The sequence below is a fragment of the Vipera berus genome (genome assembly GCF_964194415.1).
Source record: "Vipera berus genome assembly, chromosome: 1".
Lineage (NCBI taxonomy): Eukaryota > Metazoa > Chordata > Lepidosauria > Squamata > Viperidae > Vipera > Vipera berus.
In genome coordinates, this window is record NC_138202.1 from 125335838 (window position 1) to 125355128 (window position 19291).

General features: G+C 39.4%; 1 protein-coding gene across 1 annotated transcript in view; it reads left to right on the plus strand.

Moving 5' to 3' along the window:
- The window catches only part of IGFBP2 (insulin like growth factor binding protein 2), a gene marked incomplete at its 5' end in the record, with an annotated part of 71989 nt that extends 63100 nt beyond the window's left edge, over positions 1-8889 (plus strand). The window contains 3 exons of the mRNA XM_081313812.1: positions 33-223; positions 3885-4025; positions 8347-8889. Coding sequence (XP_081169938.1) covers positions 33-223; positions 3885-4025; positions 8347-8514 — 500 coding nt within the window. The 3' untranslated portion in view covers positions 8515-8889. The remainder of the gene's footprint in view (positions 1-32; positions 224-3884; positions 4026-8346) is intronic.
- Between the last annotated feature and the right edge of the window lie 10402 nt (positions 8890-19291).

Consider the following 19291-nt stretch of genomic DNA (forward strand, 5'->3'; position numbering starts at 1 on the left):
CTTTGTTTTAACTTATTTCTTATCTCTGTTAGATAATGAAGAACATCCTGAAGAATCTGATGGAGAAAACTTTGTAGATGGTGCTTCTACTGTGGTGAATGGAAGGCTAAAGCCTCCTGTGAAAAATCCCAAGGACATAGCCATAATTCGGGACAGAACGAATGAGCAGCAAAAGCTTATGGGCAAAGGTTCAAGGCCTGAGATACGACTGCAACCTCTTAGGGTGAGTTGATAAATGCTACTATGAAATTAATTAGTATGAGGTAGCTTCAAGGACCTAATGGTTCCATTTAAGATACTAGTCCTTCTCTGAGTGGCACTGTGTAAGATTTCAATGAAGGTTTTTCTAGAATTACGTCTCGCCCTTTTCTAGTTTAGGGATGCTTGAGTTATATATAAAATTATATATGAAATTTTACTAAAGGTTTTAAGTACAATAGTAAAATCTGATATAAACTAAAACAAAGAATAAAAGAATGAAAGTTGCAAAGGGAAAAAATATAAAAAGTACAAAAAGGAAGAAAATAATAATATAGTACAGAAAGAAAATAATAGTATAGTAAAGAAAGAAAATATATAAAGAAGTGACTTCCAACCTTCATCACAAGTATAAACAATTTTAAGAGCTCTTTGCCCTCTCTGTTTACAGCCAATGATCACTTCTTTCCGTATCTTATCAAATCCATAATTTTTTTTCAGTTCTGATGCCAGCAGGAAGTCCATTGACATTTACTATAAATAATAACATGTTTTATTTTAACCCTGATCAATTAAGCCAACTTTATAATCCCTTCTTTTACATCTAGTGATCTAAAAGTTTAGCCCATTAAAATAATGTCACTTTCAGGCTCTGAAATTGGTTTTCACAGTCTCTCGAAAGCTTTTGAGGCCTCTGTGTGTGAGAGTTAAAAACTTAGCATGTGGTGCTTTTATATTCTTGGAAGTTCAGTCAAGATGGATTGAAGAATGAGCACTGATAAAACAGGCATGCTCTGATTATAATTTATTGAAGTGATAATGGTGAAGTCTTTGCCATATAAAAACCATCTCCTTGCTACCTAAAGATAAAAGAATCATGGCAAAGTATTTTCAAGTGATCATGGGAGGTCAAATTTAAATATCCATCCATCTAACCAGTGAAACTCTGGGGGAAGAACAGAGATAAAGTATAATACAATTCTCAAAATCTGCTAAAAAAAGCTCCAAGTCAAGGAAAATCTCAGCAGCACACCTGTACCAGAGCTCTGTTAACATCCTGGCAGCTGTACTTGGGCAGAAAAGTCATCATGGTCATCATGGTCTTCAAGAAGTCATCATGGTCTTCTAGAACAGGGCTTTTCAACCTTTTCACCCATTGTACCACTTTTAGGATATGGCAACATCCGAGTACCACCAGTCGCCTAGCAAGGTGTCAAAAACTTGATGACCAAAAAAAAAAGGAAAAAAGTGATGAAGTACAGGTAGTCCTTGACTTACAACAGTTCGCTTAGTGACTGTTCAAAGTTACAATGGCACTGAAAAAATGCCCCCCAAGCCACAGTCGAGCAAGACACCTGCCTGCCCGCCTGGCAGTGCTCTTCCTCCTGTCCGAGGTTTTCATTGTTGTGAGCATTTCTGTTGAGGATTGGCAGGGAGGGTGGGGAAGGGGGGTGTTTGGTTTTTATTCCCCCACGTCTGCTGGGTGGTTGCAGCAGGTTTTGGTCACTTCACATGACCCTGGGACACTATGACCGTCATAAATATGAATCAGTTACCAAGTATCTTAATGTAAATCACAAGACCCTGGAGATGCTGCAACATTCCAGCTGATCGGCGGTTCTTCTGGGCTCAGCAGAAGTGCCAGGATCAGCACTGAGCTCCAGCTGGAGCCTGGCGCTGATCCTGGTGCTTCCACTGAGCCCTGACAGCCCTGCTGCTCCAGCTGTCTCTCACTCAGGCTTGTGCGGTGCTGCCACAGGTTCAGCTCATTCCCCTTCCCCACTACTACTTTTCTAGGATGGTCACGTACCACCTGCCAGGTGCCAATGTACCACAGGTGTTACTCGTACCACTGGTTGAAAAGCCCTGTTCTAGAAGACCAGCAAGACCAGGGCCATCCATATCTCTTGGGGAAAGTGTATCATAAGGCAGGTGGCATGACAGACAAGGCATGCTTTCTAGAACCCAATAGTTTATTCCGCTTCACCCAAGCCCACTCTAATAGATGGGCTCTAATAGGTGGGATGGGTCAAACCATCAAAAGTAGGCAGTCCTACAAGGAATCTGGCCCCATGCCAGATGGTTTTTTTTAAAGTGACAACCAGCATGTTGAATTGCACCCAGAAACCTACCGGGAGCAATTGTACTATCTGTGGTAGCAATATTATGTGATGATGATGATGATGATGATGATGACGACAACAATAATAATAATAATGATGATGATGATGAAGAAGAAGAAGTTGGAAGGGACCTTGGATGTCATCTAGTCCAACCTCCTACTCAGGCAGGAAACCCTATACCATTTCAAACAAATGGCTGTCCAGTCTCTTCTGTTGGAGGCAGGTTGTTCCACTGATTAATTGTTCTAACTGTAAAGAAGTTTCTCCTTAGTTCTAGGTTACTTCTCTCTTTGGTTAGTTTCCATCAGTTGCTTCTTGTCCTGCCTTCAAGTGCTTTGGAGAATAGCTTGACTCCCTCTTCTTTGTGGCAGCCCCTGAGATATTGGAACACTGCTATCATGTCACCCCTCACCCTTCTCTTCCTTAAACTAGACATACTCAATTCCAGGAGCCGTTCCTTATATGTTTTAGCCTACAGACCTCTAATCATCTTTGTTGCTCTTCTCTGTACTCTTTCCAGAGTCTCAACATCTGTTTTACATTGTGGTGACCAAAACTGAACACAGTATTCCAAGTGTGGCCTTACCAAGGCATTTTAAAGTGGTGATAACACTTCACGTGATCTTGATTCTATCCCTCTATTAATGCAGCCTAGCACTGTGTTGGCTTTTTTTGGCAGCAGCGGTACACTGCTGGCTCATATTTAAGTGATTGTTCACTAGGACTCCGAGATCCCTCTCACAGTTACTACTATTGAGCAAGGTACCCCCTAGATTATACCCGTACATTTGGTTTTTCTTGCCTAAATGTAGAACCTTACTTTTTTCACCACTGAATTTCATTTTGTTAGATAGCACCCAATGTTCAAGTCTGTCCAGATCCTTCTGTATCTTAAGCCTATCTTCTGGAGTTTTGGCTATTCCTGCCAGCTTGGTGTCATCTGCAAATTTGATGACTTCCCCATCTAGCCCCTCATGCCATGGCCTGATTCATTTTAGCCACAGAGAAAGACTACCAGTGGAATACATCCCACAGGACGTTGTATTAAGGAAGTTTATATTAAATGCAAATAGCTATGGTAGTATACTTTTCCGATGGGGAGGCAGAGAGTGATCATATTTTGAAATTATATGTATATTATTAGATTCAAAGCAAACAATGACACCATTTCCATAGCAATTCATATGGCTCCCATTGTGAGGGTTTTCCGTAAGTATTTGAAACTTTAGTTTTACTCTCAGGTCTGGCAGTTGGGTGGTTGTGAGTCCTAGCCAGTACATGGATCGCATCCTGTTCTCCTTTAAGAGGTGTTAGATTTTTTTATGGATGTTCATGATCTTTTATAGTTCACTTCTTTTAATATATAAACTGCAGAGAGCTGTTTGGAATTGGGCAACTTCTAAATTCTAATAAAAATTCAAAAATAATACTACAAACTTAGCAAGCACATGACAGATCTTGACATAGCTATCTCAGAAGCTAAAAGCACTTCTCTTTCTTAAAAAAAAAGAACTTGAACTTTTCTGTTCTGTTTTCTCTTTCTGCACTGTTGGTGCATTGCAGACACCCTGTCAACAGGAATTGGACCAGGTTTTGGAACGTATATCAACCATGCGCCTGCCAGATGAACGTGGCCCGTTGGAGCATCTTTATTCCTTGAATATCCCAAATTGCGATAAGCAAGGCCTTTACAATCTCAAACAGGTAAGACGAATACTTGGGAGACTTCGGAAAACATAGTATAAGGATCAGTGCATAGCTCCACTCTAAGCAGATTCATGTAAAACTGAACATAAGACCACGCAGTGGGGTATTGTTCAGTTGTTATTAGTGTATTAATAAACAATTATTTTATATCGAAATAATATATTGTAGGCATTCAAGGGAAAATCACGGAAGAGGGAATGTTTTCCCACTCATATCGTTTTCCACATCCCCAATGGGCATAAAATGCCTATTTTCCTTTAAATATTTTAATGTTATGCCCAATGTAGATATGGTAAACTATCTCTGGAGCATGGGAAAGAGGTTTTGCTGCTTCTATGTAATTAGTGAGTTACCCAGATGAGAGTCTACCTGTTATCTCTGTCTGTAAGTCCCTCTTCTGAGTCGTATTTCTATTGTCTTTTATTTTATTGTCTTTAAAACAACTTTATATCATAAACATTAAGAACAAGAAGCAAGCTTTTAAAAAAGTGTGTGGAATTAATTAATTTTAAAAATGAAAAAAAAAGTCCTGTGTAAAACTCAGAATTGTTGATAGTCCACATCTTTGACTATCTCCATGCTCATTTGGGCTTCTTGGAGTAGGGAATTTCACAATATACAGACTTGCTAGACACCTTGCTCTGTCTCCATATCCAGAAGGAAAAGAACTATATTATGCCAAATGTTTACTTTTCTCATAAAATTACTGGGAATATTGATGCATTAAAACGGTGAGTTTTTAAAGGAACAGATGTTCTAGTCAGTAGACAGGAACCATGTCCTAATTTTAGTTGCTGGCATGAACTATATTTCTGGGGGTTATTCAAAAATACATACAAGTCATAAAAGAGCCAAGGTTGCCTAACTCTGAGTTAGTCTCGTAGTTATCAGCAAACTTTGTTTATAGACCATAGAGTTTCCTGCTTTTTGATATGGAAATATTCAGCACCAGAGAGATAGGACTGCAACTTTCCACACCTTGAGGTACTCAGTCCAGCACACCTTGAGGGCTGCTCTTTGGGTAGGTACACAAAATTAGGCTTTAGACATATTTGGTTATGTACTGTTTTAGGTTATTTACAGACCTTGAGTTTGGAAAGAAATTTACTATTGTTTCTACATATTCAGAAAGCATAATGCTTTGTTGTTGTTGTTGTTAGTTGCGAAGTCGTGTCCGACCCATCGTGACCCCATGGACAACGTTCCTCCAGTCCTTCCTGTCCTCTACCATCTTTTGGAGTCCATTTAGGCTCACGCCTACTGCTTCAGTGACTCCATCCAGCCACCTCATTTTCTGTCGTCCCCTTCTTCTCTTGCCCTCAACCTTTCCCAGTATTAGGCTCTTCTCCAGTGAGTCCTTCCTTCTCATTAGGTGGCCAAAGTATTTGAGTTTCAACTTCAGGATCTGGCCTTCTAAAGAACAGTCAGGGTTGATCTCCTCTAGGACTGACCGGTTTGATCGCCTTGCAGTCCAAGGGACTCGCAGGAGTCTTCTCCAGCACCATAGTTCAAAGGCTTCAATTCTTTGGCGCTCAGCCTTTCTTATGGTCCAACTTTCACTACCATACATTGCAACTGGGAAGACCACTATATGCACTTTTGTTGGCAGGGTGATGTCTCTGCTTTTTTGTGTGCTGTCTAGATTTGCCATGGCTTTCCTCCCCAGGAGCAAGTGTCTTTTAATTTCTTGGCTGTAGTCCCCATATGCAGTGATCTTGGAACCCAGGAAAATAAAATCTGTCACTACCTCAATTTCTTCCCCATCTATTTGCCAGGAATTGAGAGGGCCGGATGCCATGATCTTGGTTTTCTTAATGTTTAGTTTCAACCCAACTTTTGCACTCTCCTTCTTTACTTGTAACAAGAGGCTCTTTAGTTCCTCTTCACTTTCTGCCATTAGAGTGGTGTCATCTGCATATCTTAGGTTGTTGATATTTCTCCCGGCAATTTTAATTCCAACTTGTGATTCATCTAGCCCTGCCTTTCTCATGATGTGCTCTGCATATAAGTTAAACAGGCAGGATGACATTATACAGCCTTGCCGGACTCCTTTCCAAATTTTGAACCAATCAGTGATTCTGTGTCCAGTTCTCACTGTTGCTTCTTGACCCACATATAGGTTTCTCAAGAGACAAATAAGATGGTCTGGTACTCCCATCTCTTTAAGAACTTGCCACAGTTTGTTGTGATCCACACAATCAAAGGCTTTAGCATAGTCAATGAAGCAGAAGTAGATGTTTTTCTGGAACTCTCTAGCTTTCTCCATGATCCAGCGTATGTTGGCAATTTGATCTCTAGTTCCTCTGCCTCTTCGAAATCCTGCCTGTACTTCTGGTAGTTCTCGGTCCACATACTGCTGGAGTCTAGCTTGTAGGATATTAAGCATAACTTTACTAGCATGAGAAATGAGTGCAATGGTGCGATAGTTTGAACATTCTTTGGCACTGCCAAAGGACCACTACCCTAGAGGAATAAAGGATGGAGTCCATGTCCACAAGGTTTCTTGGCAAGATCATAGAGCCAGAAGCTTTTTCTCATTTGAGATATCCTAAGTGAGCCCATTTGCCATTTTCTAAAGATACATCAATAATACATCCAGTTTTTCCTTTTTAAAAATCATTTTCTTTTCTTAGAATCTCCTGCTAGACAGAGTGTGAATATTGATAAAGGGTGTGGTTGCTTTGATGTAACTTTCTTCTTTGTAATGCCTACAGAGGTCTTATTATCTTGGAAGGCTCCCCCCACCCATAGCTGTGGACAATGTCCCTTCAATTGATTAGTGCCCTAAAGGAACTATTATGTGGTCTTTTTATATCAGATCAGATTACAGGCAGATACATGTGGAGTTGGGACTCTCTACTTGATACTGCAAAATAAAATAAGCATTGGTAGAAAGTTTGAATCATATTTGAGTTAGAAATACAAAAAAGGGCAGACTGTATGGGCAAGAAGAATTATGTGACTGGCTCCTTTTATTTTTTATTTTATTTTAATCCCATTTATATCCCGCCCTTCTCCGAAGACTCAGGGCGGCTTACAATCTAAGCACAAATTAAATGTGCTTGCTCATTTGATTCCCATTGGCCATACATTTTCTATTTGGGAGGTGAGATTAATACTGGATTAATACTAGATTCAAATAAATTTGTAATCAAGCCACTAAGAATAATTTGAACAAATCTTTGATGATTCACTCCTCCAATCATTAAATCAGAATGGCAGGGTGTATTTACAGTGTTCTGCTCATTGAGCCAAGCAAAAATGGCCATTTTTTGCATTATTAGCTCGGGAAGGCTCTAACAATTTGTTTATGGATTAAGTAATCAAGCCCGCACTAGGGATTTTCTTTATGTTCTCAAATTCGACATACTGACATATTTGTGTCACATGACATTGTATGGCAGAGGTTGAAGATAAAGATTACTGAAAAACATAGTAACTCTCATTAAGTTATTGTATGTGGCCATGATTTATTGAATTAACTGAAATTATACTATATGCTAAGCCATAATAAAACTTAGTTTGCATACAGTAATGATTGGTTCACATAATAAACTAAGCCATAGTCTGAGAATGGCTTGGTGCACAATATAAATTAAATGGCTGAATTTAATAGACATAAAAAATCATTGTTTCCCCCCCCCAAAAAAAAACACCATCTGCCTTCTTATTCCTATCCTTCCTTTCCCAGTGCTCACTGGGGAATGGCTTTTGTAATTGCTTTCTATAAGCTTAAAAATTACCCATGGTGAAATATATTGAGTGTTGCAAACTCCTGTGGGAATTCACAGTTCTCATTGAAAGTGAAATCTACTATTCTAATTTTACTTCATGCTACAAAACATGACATTCTGGTTTATATGCTGTTTCTATATAGTTTAAATGAAATACAAGAAAGCAGTTTCTACCTGATAGAACTCAAATTTCTTCAGCATCTCTTCCCCAATTACATGTGATAGACTTTGTGGTATGTAATTTAAAAAGAAAGTATCTAATTTGTAAATTTGGCACGCTGATGTTTTCTAATTACATTGTTAATCTCGGACAATATGACTGCAAGCAGTCATTTGATCCTCCAAAGCTTGTCACAAATCAGCTTTTTCCAACTTGATGTTCTAGTGTATAGAATTGGCTTTAAACATCCTAAGAAAATGGAATGGTTTGAATAGGTTTCACTATTCAGCAGATACTATAGTTGAATAATAAATCCTGGTAACTTTGGAAGACTGAGCAATCATTTGCCATGACTGTCAACTATAGAAGGGTCTATTTAGCCAACTGAATTGTCAATTCTTCTGCTTCCCCTCTCTGTTTTTAGTGCAAAATGTCAGTGAATGGCCAGCGAGGAGAATGTTGGTGTGTTAATCCCAATACTGGGAAAACCATCCTGGGGTCACCTACCATCCGTGGAGATCCTGAATGCCACCTCTTCTATACTGGCCAAGAGCAGGAAGATAGGGGAACACCAGCCTTTCAAGTGCAATAGATGGACACATTCCTACTCTCTGTCGTGTGGCTTGGCCTATTCTCAGTGCTGGATTTTACATGGGTTTTAATGCATCTTGATATTTTTTTTCTTCATATTGATATTCCAGCAAATCTCTGGAGATTTTTGTGTGGGCATGGGTGGGGGAAATCTGGGCTATACATTTATCTCAGTTGCTTGCACCATTGAGAACATACAATAAAGGTGGTGGGATAGAAAGGTTTGGTATCTCAGGCTTTCTCTTCTCCTGCTTCCAACTCTCCCCAAATGCTTCTAAATCACTTTTACTCTTGCCAGAGAAGCAAAGAAACTAAGTTCAGAACAAAGAGTTAACCTGACCTCTTTCACCCATATGTGCTCCTGCTCCGACCAGGCTGGATGAGATAGTCCTTACGCTAGTTCTTTCTCACCACCCAAGCCAAAGACCAAAGATTGTAAATACTACATTGTGCCTGCTACACAGAGCCCTGCAGTCTGACCATGTTGGTCCCCTTTGATTATTAGGTGTGTTTTAGCTAAAGGACTAAAGAGAATCTTTGCTTAGGGATCAATATTTCTTGGAAGGCGTGGCTCGCAAGGAGCTACACCATGCCACCATGTTGTCCTAGAAGGCACTGCACTTAATATAAGGTTTACAAAAGTGCAAATCCCGGCTACCACCCCACCCCACCCCCAGCCATTAAATGTTAAAGCATCAATGTGTAGCCTTATTCACTGAGAATTCAATGCCACGAATTATTATTCAGCATCCTGCTGCCTCTTAGATAAGACTTCATAACTCTAAGAAGCGAAAACCCATTTAAAACCCATGAGTAGACCAGTCATTGTCCCTACCCCAAATGACGTAGGTCCTAGATGAGCAGTGCCTGTTTCTGTAAGTAAATGACACTAAATATAGTGCTTTGTAAACCTTGAAAAGTGGACAGATTATATGTATATGTTCATTGATATGCATACAAGCCTGTATAGAATAATCAGATCTGGGAGCTAGGAAAGATAAGGTGTTGAACTTTCAGTTCTTAATAATGAATTAAGTTTCTCGGATAACCATTTCACCCTCTTGAGCTTGATTATGCTTCTGGGTGGATCATGGAAATGTTGAAAAAAATGAGAAGCAGTTGCATGTATTATGTCTTCTTGTATTATATATGCCAATTTATATTTACTGAACAGTTACTATTAGTGTAATTGTTGAAGACAGGTTTTGTGCATGTTCCTTTTTTTTAAAATGCCATATATATTGGAAGAGAAAAAAATGAAACATTTTCATCTTTTTTCTGTAAGAACACAGCAGAATGATGACAGTAGAAAGATGACTGGGCTTGTCTCTGGTTGAGATAGCAAGAGTTCTCCTTTGGTCAGTTTGCCATTTCACTGCATCCTTTTTACACAACCAACTCTTGTTGTTCTGTCATGATTGATGCCTTGAAAGAATCTCCTTCCTTCTCTACCTGCCTCTCCTCCCAAAGTTGCAGCACTCTATGGCAGTTCATTGTTTGAAACATACGGCCATATTTCTTTTCCATTTCCATAAACTCTGTGAAAATGAGGGGACAAATTGTGAGTTACTGAGAATGTCAATACCTCAGACCCCTAGGCAGGTACATATACACACCTGCTTCAAGAGAGAATATAAAAAAAATCAATGTTTCACGTTGCAAGTCAGAGACTGATAGAGGAAATGAGTTGAGATTTAAATAATAACTTTGATATTTAAATGTTAACCTATTATTAATATTAATATTAAATTTAAACAAAACAAGTAAATATTTTTCCAGAGCAAATTATAGACAGTGGATTATTCCCAGTAGGAAATATGCTAAATAATTAATATGTTTTTGGGGACAAGAGATTCTGTGGAGAAAAAAAAGGCAATGCTGTAAGTGAATGTGATGGAGTAAATCTCAAATTGCCCTGAAGAAGTTCTCCCAGCAGGCACAGTACAGAAGGAATAAAACCACTATGATAAAAGATGGCACATTCTTATTCATCGCAGTGAATTAAGCCCATTATTTTCTTATCAGGCAAAACCTTGATTATTTGTGCTTTTTAAACATTTATGCTTGGTATATTCCAAACCCAAAATCATCAAACAAATATTCTTCTCATTGGGAAGAAAAGAATTGTTCCTTTTTATTTACTTTTCACTTCCAATCTAGCAATTTAGAAACAAGTATCGGTGCCTTAAAGAGGAATATCACCTACCCCTTAAGTTTATACTGTTAATTGTAGATATTTCTTCAGGAACAAACCTAGGAATGTGGTGATAAAAACACTGAAAACACTTCATGTTCCCGGGAATATAAATCAACATTTCTGTTTTGTTTTATCTTTCCTGTGGGAGGCATCCAATTTAAATACTGCAACATTTAGTAATTAATAATAATTGGTGCTATCTATTTTTTATCAATACCCATCAAAGAATAATTCAAATACTTTCCATGTAAATAGTGCCATTGGAAGCTGATGCTTACAATTTATTCCTGTTTAGAAATCACAATGCTGTTTTCTTTATTTTGTTTGATTGCTAAACTGTAAGAAATTCGAAATAAATTAAACGGGATGCCGGAAAAAAAACATATTGTGATGGTCTGGTTATTTGTAAGATGCATACCTGAATGCAGCCAAGTCATTTTCTATGGCACACAATATGCTTCCTTCTCACATGTACACATACAGACATTTGTTTCGCCAGTTATTAGTGGTTTCTTAATCTTAAAAGTACAAAGTACATCTGATTGTCATTTTTTGCACGGATAGGATTTCTGTATCGTCTGTCTGCTGGCCTCATTCCACAGCACACAGGAGCCTTCAAACAAAATAAATTGGATTGAGCTCCAACTGCTCAAATACTCCTGAATATCTTCAGTTTTGACACATCTTCCACCACAAACAGCACTTTGGGAAAAGTAGCACAAAGGCAGCTTACCTGACAATCTACCCATTATTCCTTGGAATGCTGTGCATTCTTATTTAACAGGTTTAAATCCTTCCTCCAGGGCTGGCTCTAGACACTTTAGCACCCATGGCAAAATCTTCTTCTGATACCCCCTGTGATTACTGCCTATTTAACCCTCAAATGGGCATGCTTATGCACAGAGTGCAGTTACCACTTTTTGAGCTATAACTTTAATAAGCTGAGTCATGTGACTCGTTCAGTTCCCTCCTATCAGACCTTTCTCTTTGTCAGTAATCTTATCAACTTCCTTAGTTATAATAATCATTTCTTTTTTGTGACTCACAACATCTGGCTAAGAATACTACTCACTAACCACTCAGCCAAATTTATGGGTGTTTTTGAAAAGCATAGAAAGAAAAAGTTATAAAGCAACAATGAAATATTATTAAATTTTGAACTCATATTGTATACTTCACTAATTTTTTTTGCCCCCTAAAATTTGGTGCCATAGGTTGCCTAGGCTCAGAAATGGCCCTGTCTGTCATAATCAAAAAAGGCTTCCAGTAGCTAACCATTACAATTTATAATAACAAAACGTATATTAAACCCAAAGCAATATCTGGAATCAGATCACAAAAGCCCTTCAGAAAAGATGTTTTTAGCTTTGTCCAGAAATCAGATAATATTGGAGACAAACTTATAATGAGACCATACATCACACAACACACACAATTCTTCCAGACTTTGATTCCCACATGCCAAAATGGGGAATAACCACCTAATTCTGCCTTTGACCAGAGTGTTTCGACTAATAAGAGAATGATGTTCCTATGAGCAACTCAGTGCCAAACAATTAATGGCTTCATGGGTTAAAAACAGCCATTTAATTTGTACTTAAGGTAAAGGTAAAGGTTCCCCCGCACATGTGTGCTAGTTGTTTCCGACTCTAGGGGCCGGTGCTCATCTCCGTTTCAAAGCTGAAGAGCCAGCGCTTGTCAGAGGATGTCTCCGTGGTCATGTGGCCGGCATGACTAGACGCCAAAGGCGCACGGAACGCTGTTACCTTCCCACCGTAGTGGTCCCTATTTTTCTACTTGCATTTTTACGTGCTTTCGAACTGCTAGGTTGGCAGAAGCTGGGACGAGTAACAAGCGTTCACTCTGTTACGCGGCACTCGGGATTTGACCCGCCAAACTGCCAACCATCTGATCAACAAGCTCAGCGTCCTAACCCACTGAGACACTGTGTCCCTTAGTAATTTGTACTTAGAAGCTCCCAATAAAGGAGAATATTTGTAGCTCATAGTTGAACTACAGGGTCTTTGGTGCTGTCTGAGCTTGGCTGTTTTCATGCAGACATTTCATTATCAAACTAGGTAACATCATCAGTACGGTACTAGTAGGGAGTGGGATTTGTTCTATTTGATTTGCTCACCTGGAAGCTAACAGGAATCTCATGCTGGCCCTGCAAAGGAATAGGATATATCTAGTGACCTAGATACTCACAGGTGCTTGAGTAGGATATACTACTATCTAGGTCACTGTATTTTACACTAATTGAAGCTTCCAGGTAATCTTTAATAGCAGTATCATGTAGCATGTGTTGCCATAGTCCAACGAAGAGGGCAGATGCCTATTATATTGTAATCAGAGAAAGACATTCCTTGGAATTAAAGGAGGCTTCTTATTTATTTCTCTCCTTTATTATTTTTATAAATAATTCAAGGAAGCAAACATACCTAATACGCCTCCCTCCTCCTAGTTTTCCATAACATCAGCCCTGTGAGATGAGTTGGGCTCTAAATAACATTCCTTTGTGTGTTCTCTATGTTCCTAAGTTCCCTAATCAAATTAACTAAATTTCTTTGCTCAAAAAGCCATTTAGAAAGCATGCATTGTTTTATCTATTTAAAAGTACCATTTCCGAATTAAAAGTATCTGTCAATAGATTAAGTGTACGTGTACATTTGTGAGTAACTTAGGGCAGGAGATTAGATAGATAGATAGATAGATAGATAGATAGATAGATAGATAGATAGATAGATAGATAGATAGATAGATAGATAGATAGATATGTGTGTGTGTGTGTGTGTGTGTGTGGTGTGTGTTAAGTATTTGTTAAGTATTTTAACATATCAGTCTCCCTTTAATTCTTTGTTAGCAATCCAAAAAACACACACACACACACACACATATATATATACACACACACACACACACACAAACGTGTGTGTGTGTGTGTGTGTGTGTGTGTTAAATTTTGATTTGCTAACAAAGAATTAAAGGGATACTGGTATAGATTCCTTCTTCCCAGGGTGCATAAAAACACAAAATTATATATACATATACATGTATGTATGTATGTATGTATGTATGTATGTATATGTATCCATTGTGCTGCTCATTGTTTTTTGTCCCATTAGAGATTTTTGTAGCAATTCACGAAAAGGCTTCAGTGTTGCAATTCTTGGGACAATAAACTAGTCATTGCTCAGGATTTGTGATATTAGTGTTTGAGACTCCTAACTATTGCAAAAGCAAATCACATTGGCCACAAGTATCAATCTGCATGGTCTGTTCAACAACTGATCACCCAGACAGGTTTGATTCTATTTGGATGGTTTAGTCCAGGAGTAGGCAACCTTGGCTCTTTTATGACTCGTGTACTTCAACTCTCAGAATTCCTGAGCCAGAATTTTGGGAGTTGAAGTCCACAAGTCATAAAAGAGCCAAGGTTGCCTACCCCTGGTTTAGTCTTTGGGTCTTTTAATAGACTATAAGTATGCCATTATAAGAGATTTAAAAATCTTTGCTTTAAGAACCCATAATTGCATTCAAAGTTGTGCTATAACAGGCAGAAAGGTAAACACTGAAGGAGGAGGGTAGTCCATGTTAGGATTTGTTCAAGGGGGCCACTGCATTTTACTTTAAAAAAAGTTATATCTGTATATAAATTAAAGTTCTAGGCAAGCCATGCATGCCTTTTTCCATGCAGAGGGAAGCAGTGAGCAAAATCTTTAGGTCTTCTTTAGCATCTTTCCAAGAAACTCTTAGATATTGTCAATGTTCACGAACCAAGATGCCACACCTGATAAAAGTAGGGCTAAAACTATAGCTAGAGAGAAGTGGATTTGGTAGAACTACAGCACCCACATGAGGCCACTTGTAAAACTGAAGCCTTTCACCGCAGCTCAGCATCCCCTTGTATTTTTTTCATGTAAAATTGATCATTATGAAAACCCTAGTATTCCAAAACTACCCACAGTGTGCACTACCTACCAAAAAAAACACACATTAAGCCCACAATCCTAATATAATCAGAGTTTATCATCGTAACAGACACATTTGCCTAGTCCTGCGTCAATCCCCAGATATATACTTTCAAAGCGCTATTTTTGAATTCCCAAAATATTAAAAGTGAAAGCATGATTTATTTATTTTTCTGGTGGGAAGGCATGCCACTGGAGAAGAGCTGTTTCAGAAAACACTTCCTTGCCATTGTACCTCACAAGGGAGGGAGATTCCTAGCAACCACTCCACCGGTATTTTTTGGCTGGGCAAATGCTTGGCCGATGTTGAGTGGGTTGAGCTCTTGGCCATAACTTCCACCTTTCATTTATGTATGCAATCAGTGTTTGCTACAAAATATATCTGAGGGTTTTTTTCCCCAATAGCAATAGCACTTGTATATAAAGACTTCTATACCACTTCATAGAGCTTTACAGCACTCACAGAGTCAGCATATTGCCCCCAACAATTTGGGTCCTCATTTTACTGACCTCAGAAGGAAGAAAGGATGAGTCTAGTTCTAACATTTTTATAATTTTTTTTAAGACTAGCACATTGTCAAAATTCATTCCAGTTTTTTAAAAGCTAATTTAATTTACTACTAATCTGGGCAACACTGATAAGCTTTATGAAATGAACGCAACATCTCATACCTGGAATATGCAACATTTGCAATCAAATGCATCGGCATCACTGCTGTGGCTTGTGGCCATTTTCATGGGCATTAGGGGTATGCACAAAGTGGAATTTGTTCTAAGTTTTCTTTCAATCTTGGAATAAAACCAAATATTCGAGACGAGCCGTTGGGTAGTTATTCTGGATTTGGAATAAAAATGACTATTATTCCCCACTCCTCCCCTCCCCCTCTTAAAAACTTCCAGCATGGTAACTCTCACTGGCCTATCCACTTCCAACTTACCAAACAACGTGGCTTCCCTGCTTCACCTCAGTCAGCAACGTTTTTGGCTTTTTCTTTGCCCCTTGCCTTTCAAGCAGTCCTGGCTCAGCATGCTTGTTTGTGAACGAAACTGCTGTCGTGGTTTGTGTGCAGAAAGTTTTGCATATCCTAATGCATATTTAAAGGGACACGGTGGCTCAGTGGGTTAGGACGCTGAGCTTGTCAATCAGGTCGGCAGTCTGGCGGGTCGAATCCCGAGTGCTGTGTAGCAGAGTGAGTGCCTGTTACTCGTCCCAGCTTCTGCCAACCTAGCAGTTCGAAAGCACGTAAAAATGCAAGTAGAAAAATAGGGACCACTACGGTGGGAAGGTAACAGTGTTTCGTGCGCCTTTGGCATCTAGTCATGGCGACCACATGACCACGGAGACGTCCTCGGACAAGCGCTGGCTCTTCGGCTTTGAAACGGAGATGAGCACCGGCCCCTAGAGTTGGAAACGACTAGCATGCATGTGCGGGGGAACCTTTACCTTTACCAATGCATATTTATAATACACTCTTCCCTCTTGTCCTTAAGTGCCCTACAGTTACATTCTTCAATCTAACCAAAATTTATGAGTACAAACTGCCTTTCTCCAGGCTACTATTCAGCTTACCTCCTGGGTTATCGCCAGGGAAGCACTTAGGGCTGATTTCGTGGTCAGTACCTTCTTCTGTATAGGACCAGAGGCCACACTGCTACCATTTCTTCTACTTTATAGCTTTGCTTTTGCCAGTGCAGGTGGGGAATATGTTGCTCTGTCTACACTAGGGTGGCTTGGTGAAGCTATTGCTAAAATGGCAACACAAGGAGATAACAGACACTCTTTCTGTTGCAGGCCAGGTAAATGTATTTCTTTTGGGGACCATGAACTAGATGATTTCAGGTAGGAGGTGCTATCGGGCCTGTGGGTTGCTAATTCCTGTGGTAGATCAATAGCTGTAGCTACAGCATTTCCTCATTAAACATCAGAAATTACCCACCAGAAATGAGTAAGCCTTGCATCCTGAAACTATCCACCATGATGGAAACAAATGCCTTCCATCAGGGAAAGTACCTAACATTTACAATCATATTTAACTGGAGCATGCCTTGATCTTAGAGCTGAGCTGACATTTGAAAATCTTCAGTAGTCAGGGACTATTTGATACCTGGTGTTTTAAGGTCAGTTTTCTATATGAAACCTAAGGATAGGGAAAGCACAATGAAATCTGCCTGAGGATTTCTTTCCAACCCTTTTACCGGGAGCCACAGGAGGTATTTGCATGTTTTTTTCCTGTGTTAACACATCTGTTTCTGGTCTCCTTCCCTGTATTGAATCAGTATAGGTAGCCTTCATTTAATACTGGCACCTACTTGCTTGCCACTGTTTGAAGTTGCCACAGCTCTGAATGCTTACTTATGCATCCTCATGGTTGCATCCCGTTGCGTGATTGCAATTCAGGCAATTGGCAACAGGCTTGCAATTGCATTCCAGTCATATCACCACCCTTTGTAACCTTTACTGCGGGCTAGTAAGCAGAATAGATGGGGAAGTCAGCAGGCAGTTGGAAATGTTGATCATGTAGCTAAGGGATTTGCCTAATGACAATTAGTACTACCAGAATTCCCATTGTAAGCCAGTATAGTCCTGCACCTTTGCACCTTATGACTATGTTGCTTAGTGTCAAGAGTTCCCAGCCCAAATTACCACCAGTAAGTGAAACTTACCTACAGTAAGTTTCCTTACCTATAGAACTGCATCTACATGGAGGGAAGTGAGTAGTGGGGTGCCCCAGGACTCTGTTCTGGGCCCATTGCTCTTCAACATCTTCATCAATGATTTGGATAAGGGGATAGATGGGGAAGTCATCAAATTTGCAGATGACACCAAGGTGGCAGGAATAGCCAATACTCCAGAAGATAGGCTTAAGATACAGGAGGATCTGTTCAGACTTGAACACTGGGCACTATCTAACAAAATGAAATTCAATGGTGAAAAAAGTAAGGTTCTACATTTAGGCCAGAAAAACCAAATGCACAGGTATAGCATAGGTGGCACCTTGTTCAATAGTAGTAACTGTGAGAGGGATCTCGGAATCCTAGTGGACAATCACTTAAATGAGCTAGTGATGTGCTGCAGCTGCCAAAAAAGCCAACACAGTGCTAGGCTGCATTAACAAAGGGATAGAATCAAGTTCATGTGAAGTGTTAATACCACTTTATAATGCCTTGGTAAGGCCATACACGGAATACTGCATCCAGTTTTGGTCACCACGATGTAAAAAAGGATGTTGAGACTCTAGAACAGGGGCAGGCAAACTCGGCTCTTTTATGATTCATGGACTTCAACTCCCAGAATTCCTGAGTCAGCCTGACTCAGGAATTCTGGGAGTTGAAGTCCATGAGTCATAAAAGAGCTGAGGTTGCCTACCCCTGCTCTAGAAAGAGGACAGAGAAGAGCAACAAAGATGATTAGGGGACTGGAGGCTAAAACATATAAGGAATGGCTGCTGGAATTGGGTATGTCTAGTTTAATGAAGAGAAGGACGAGGGGGGACATGATAGTAGTGTTCCAATATCTAAGGGGCTGCCACAAAGAAGAGGGAGGCAGGCTATTCTCCAAAGCACCTGAAGACAGGACAAGAAGCAACGGATGGAAAGTAACCAGAGAGAGAAACAACCTAGAACTAAGGAGAAATTTCCTGAGTTAGAATAATCAGTGGAACAACCTGCCTCCAGAAGTGGTGAATGCTCCAACACTGGACGTTTTTAAGAAGAGACTGGAAAGCCATTTGTCTGAAATGGTATAGAGTTTCCTGCCTAAACAGGGGTTGGACTAGATGACCTGCAAGGTCCCCTTCCAAGGAAACAGTGAAATGCCTATGGTATGCTTTACCTCACATAATGAGGAGGGAGGCTTAGCAGCAGTCAACAGCATCCAAACTAGTACTGATCTTTCTAAATGAACATTTTTATCTCTACATCCTCCCCCTCAATCAAGCCAATTTTCCATTTTCTCCCTGGACTCCCAGCTTTCCTGCTATATTGCATTTGACTTAATGCTGTTCTATTTGGTGATGGGCAAAGTTCTGAGCCATTTTACATAATTTCTTTTCAACATTCCATTTACTTGGAATAACTGGACACCAAATACAAATAGCACTTCTAGATTTTGCTGAAAAATCATCCTTTTAAGAGAAACAAGAAAAAGGCTTCCTTTACACTTACTCTACTACCTACCACCTGTATCTACTTTTCTCTCACTTTCTCAAAATAGTAAAGCTAAATGAGAAAATCTTTATTTGTATCTCTTTGAAAGCAAACAGAGTTAATAGGAACCTCTTTCCAAATAAAAAGGACTGCGGATTAATGATCCTGAAAATTATATTCTGCAAGTTATTTCCAAGGCTGTACCAATAGTCTACTCATTTTTGAAAAATTACTTCTAAGGATTTACAGATTATAAATAAAACTGAGGGATCAGTACTAAACATTGATTTCAACGTAGTTTAATTCAGTATAAAGTGAGAGTTCATTAAGTGTTTAATTTTGCATTTTTATTACTCCGGCATCATTTATGTGCTGACTTCCTACTTTGGATGAACTGATCTGGAATGATTAGAAGGAGCACATTTACCCTAGGCTTGCAGAAAGCCAGTAATGACACAATTGCA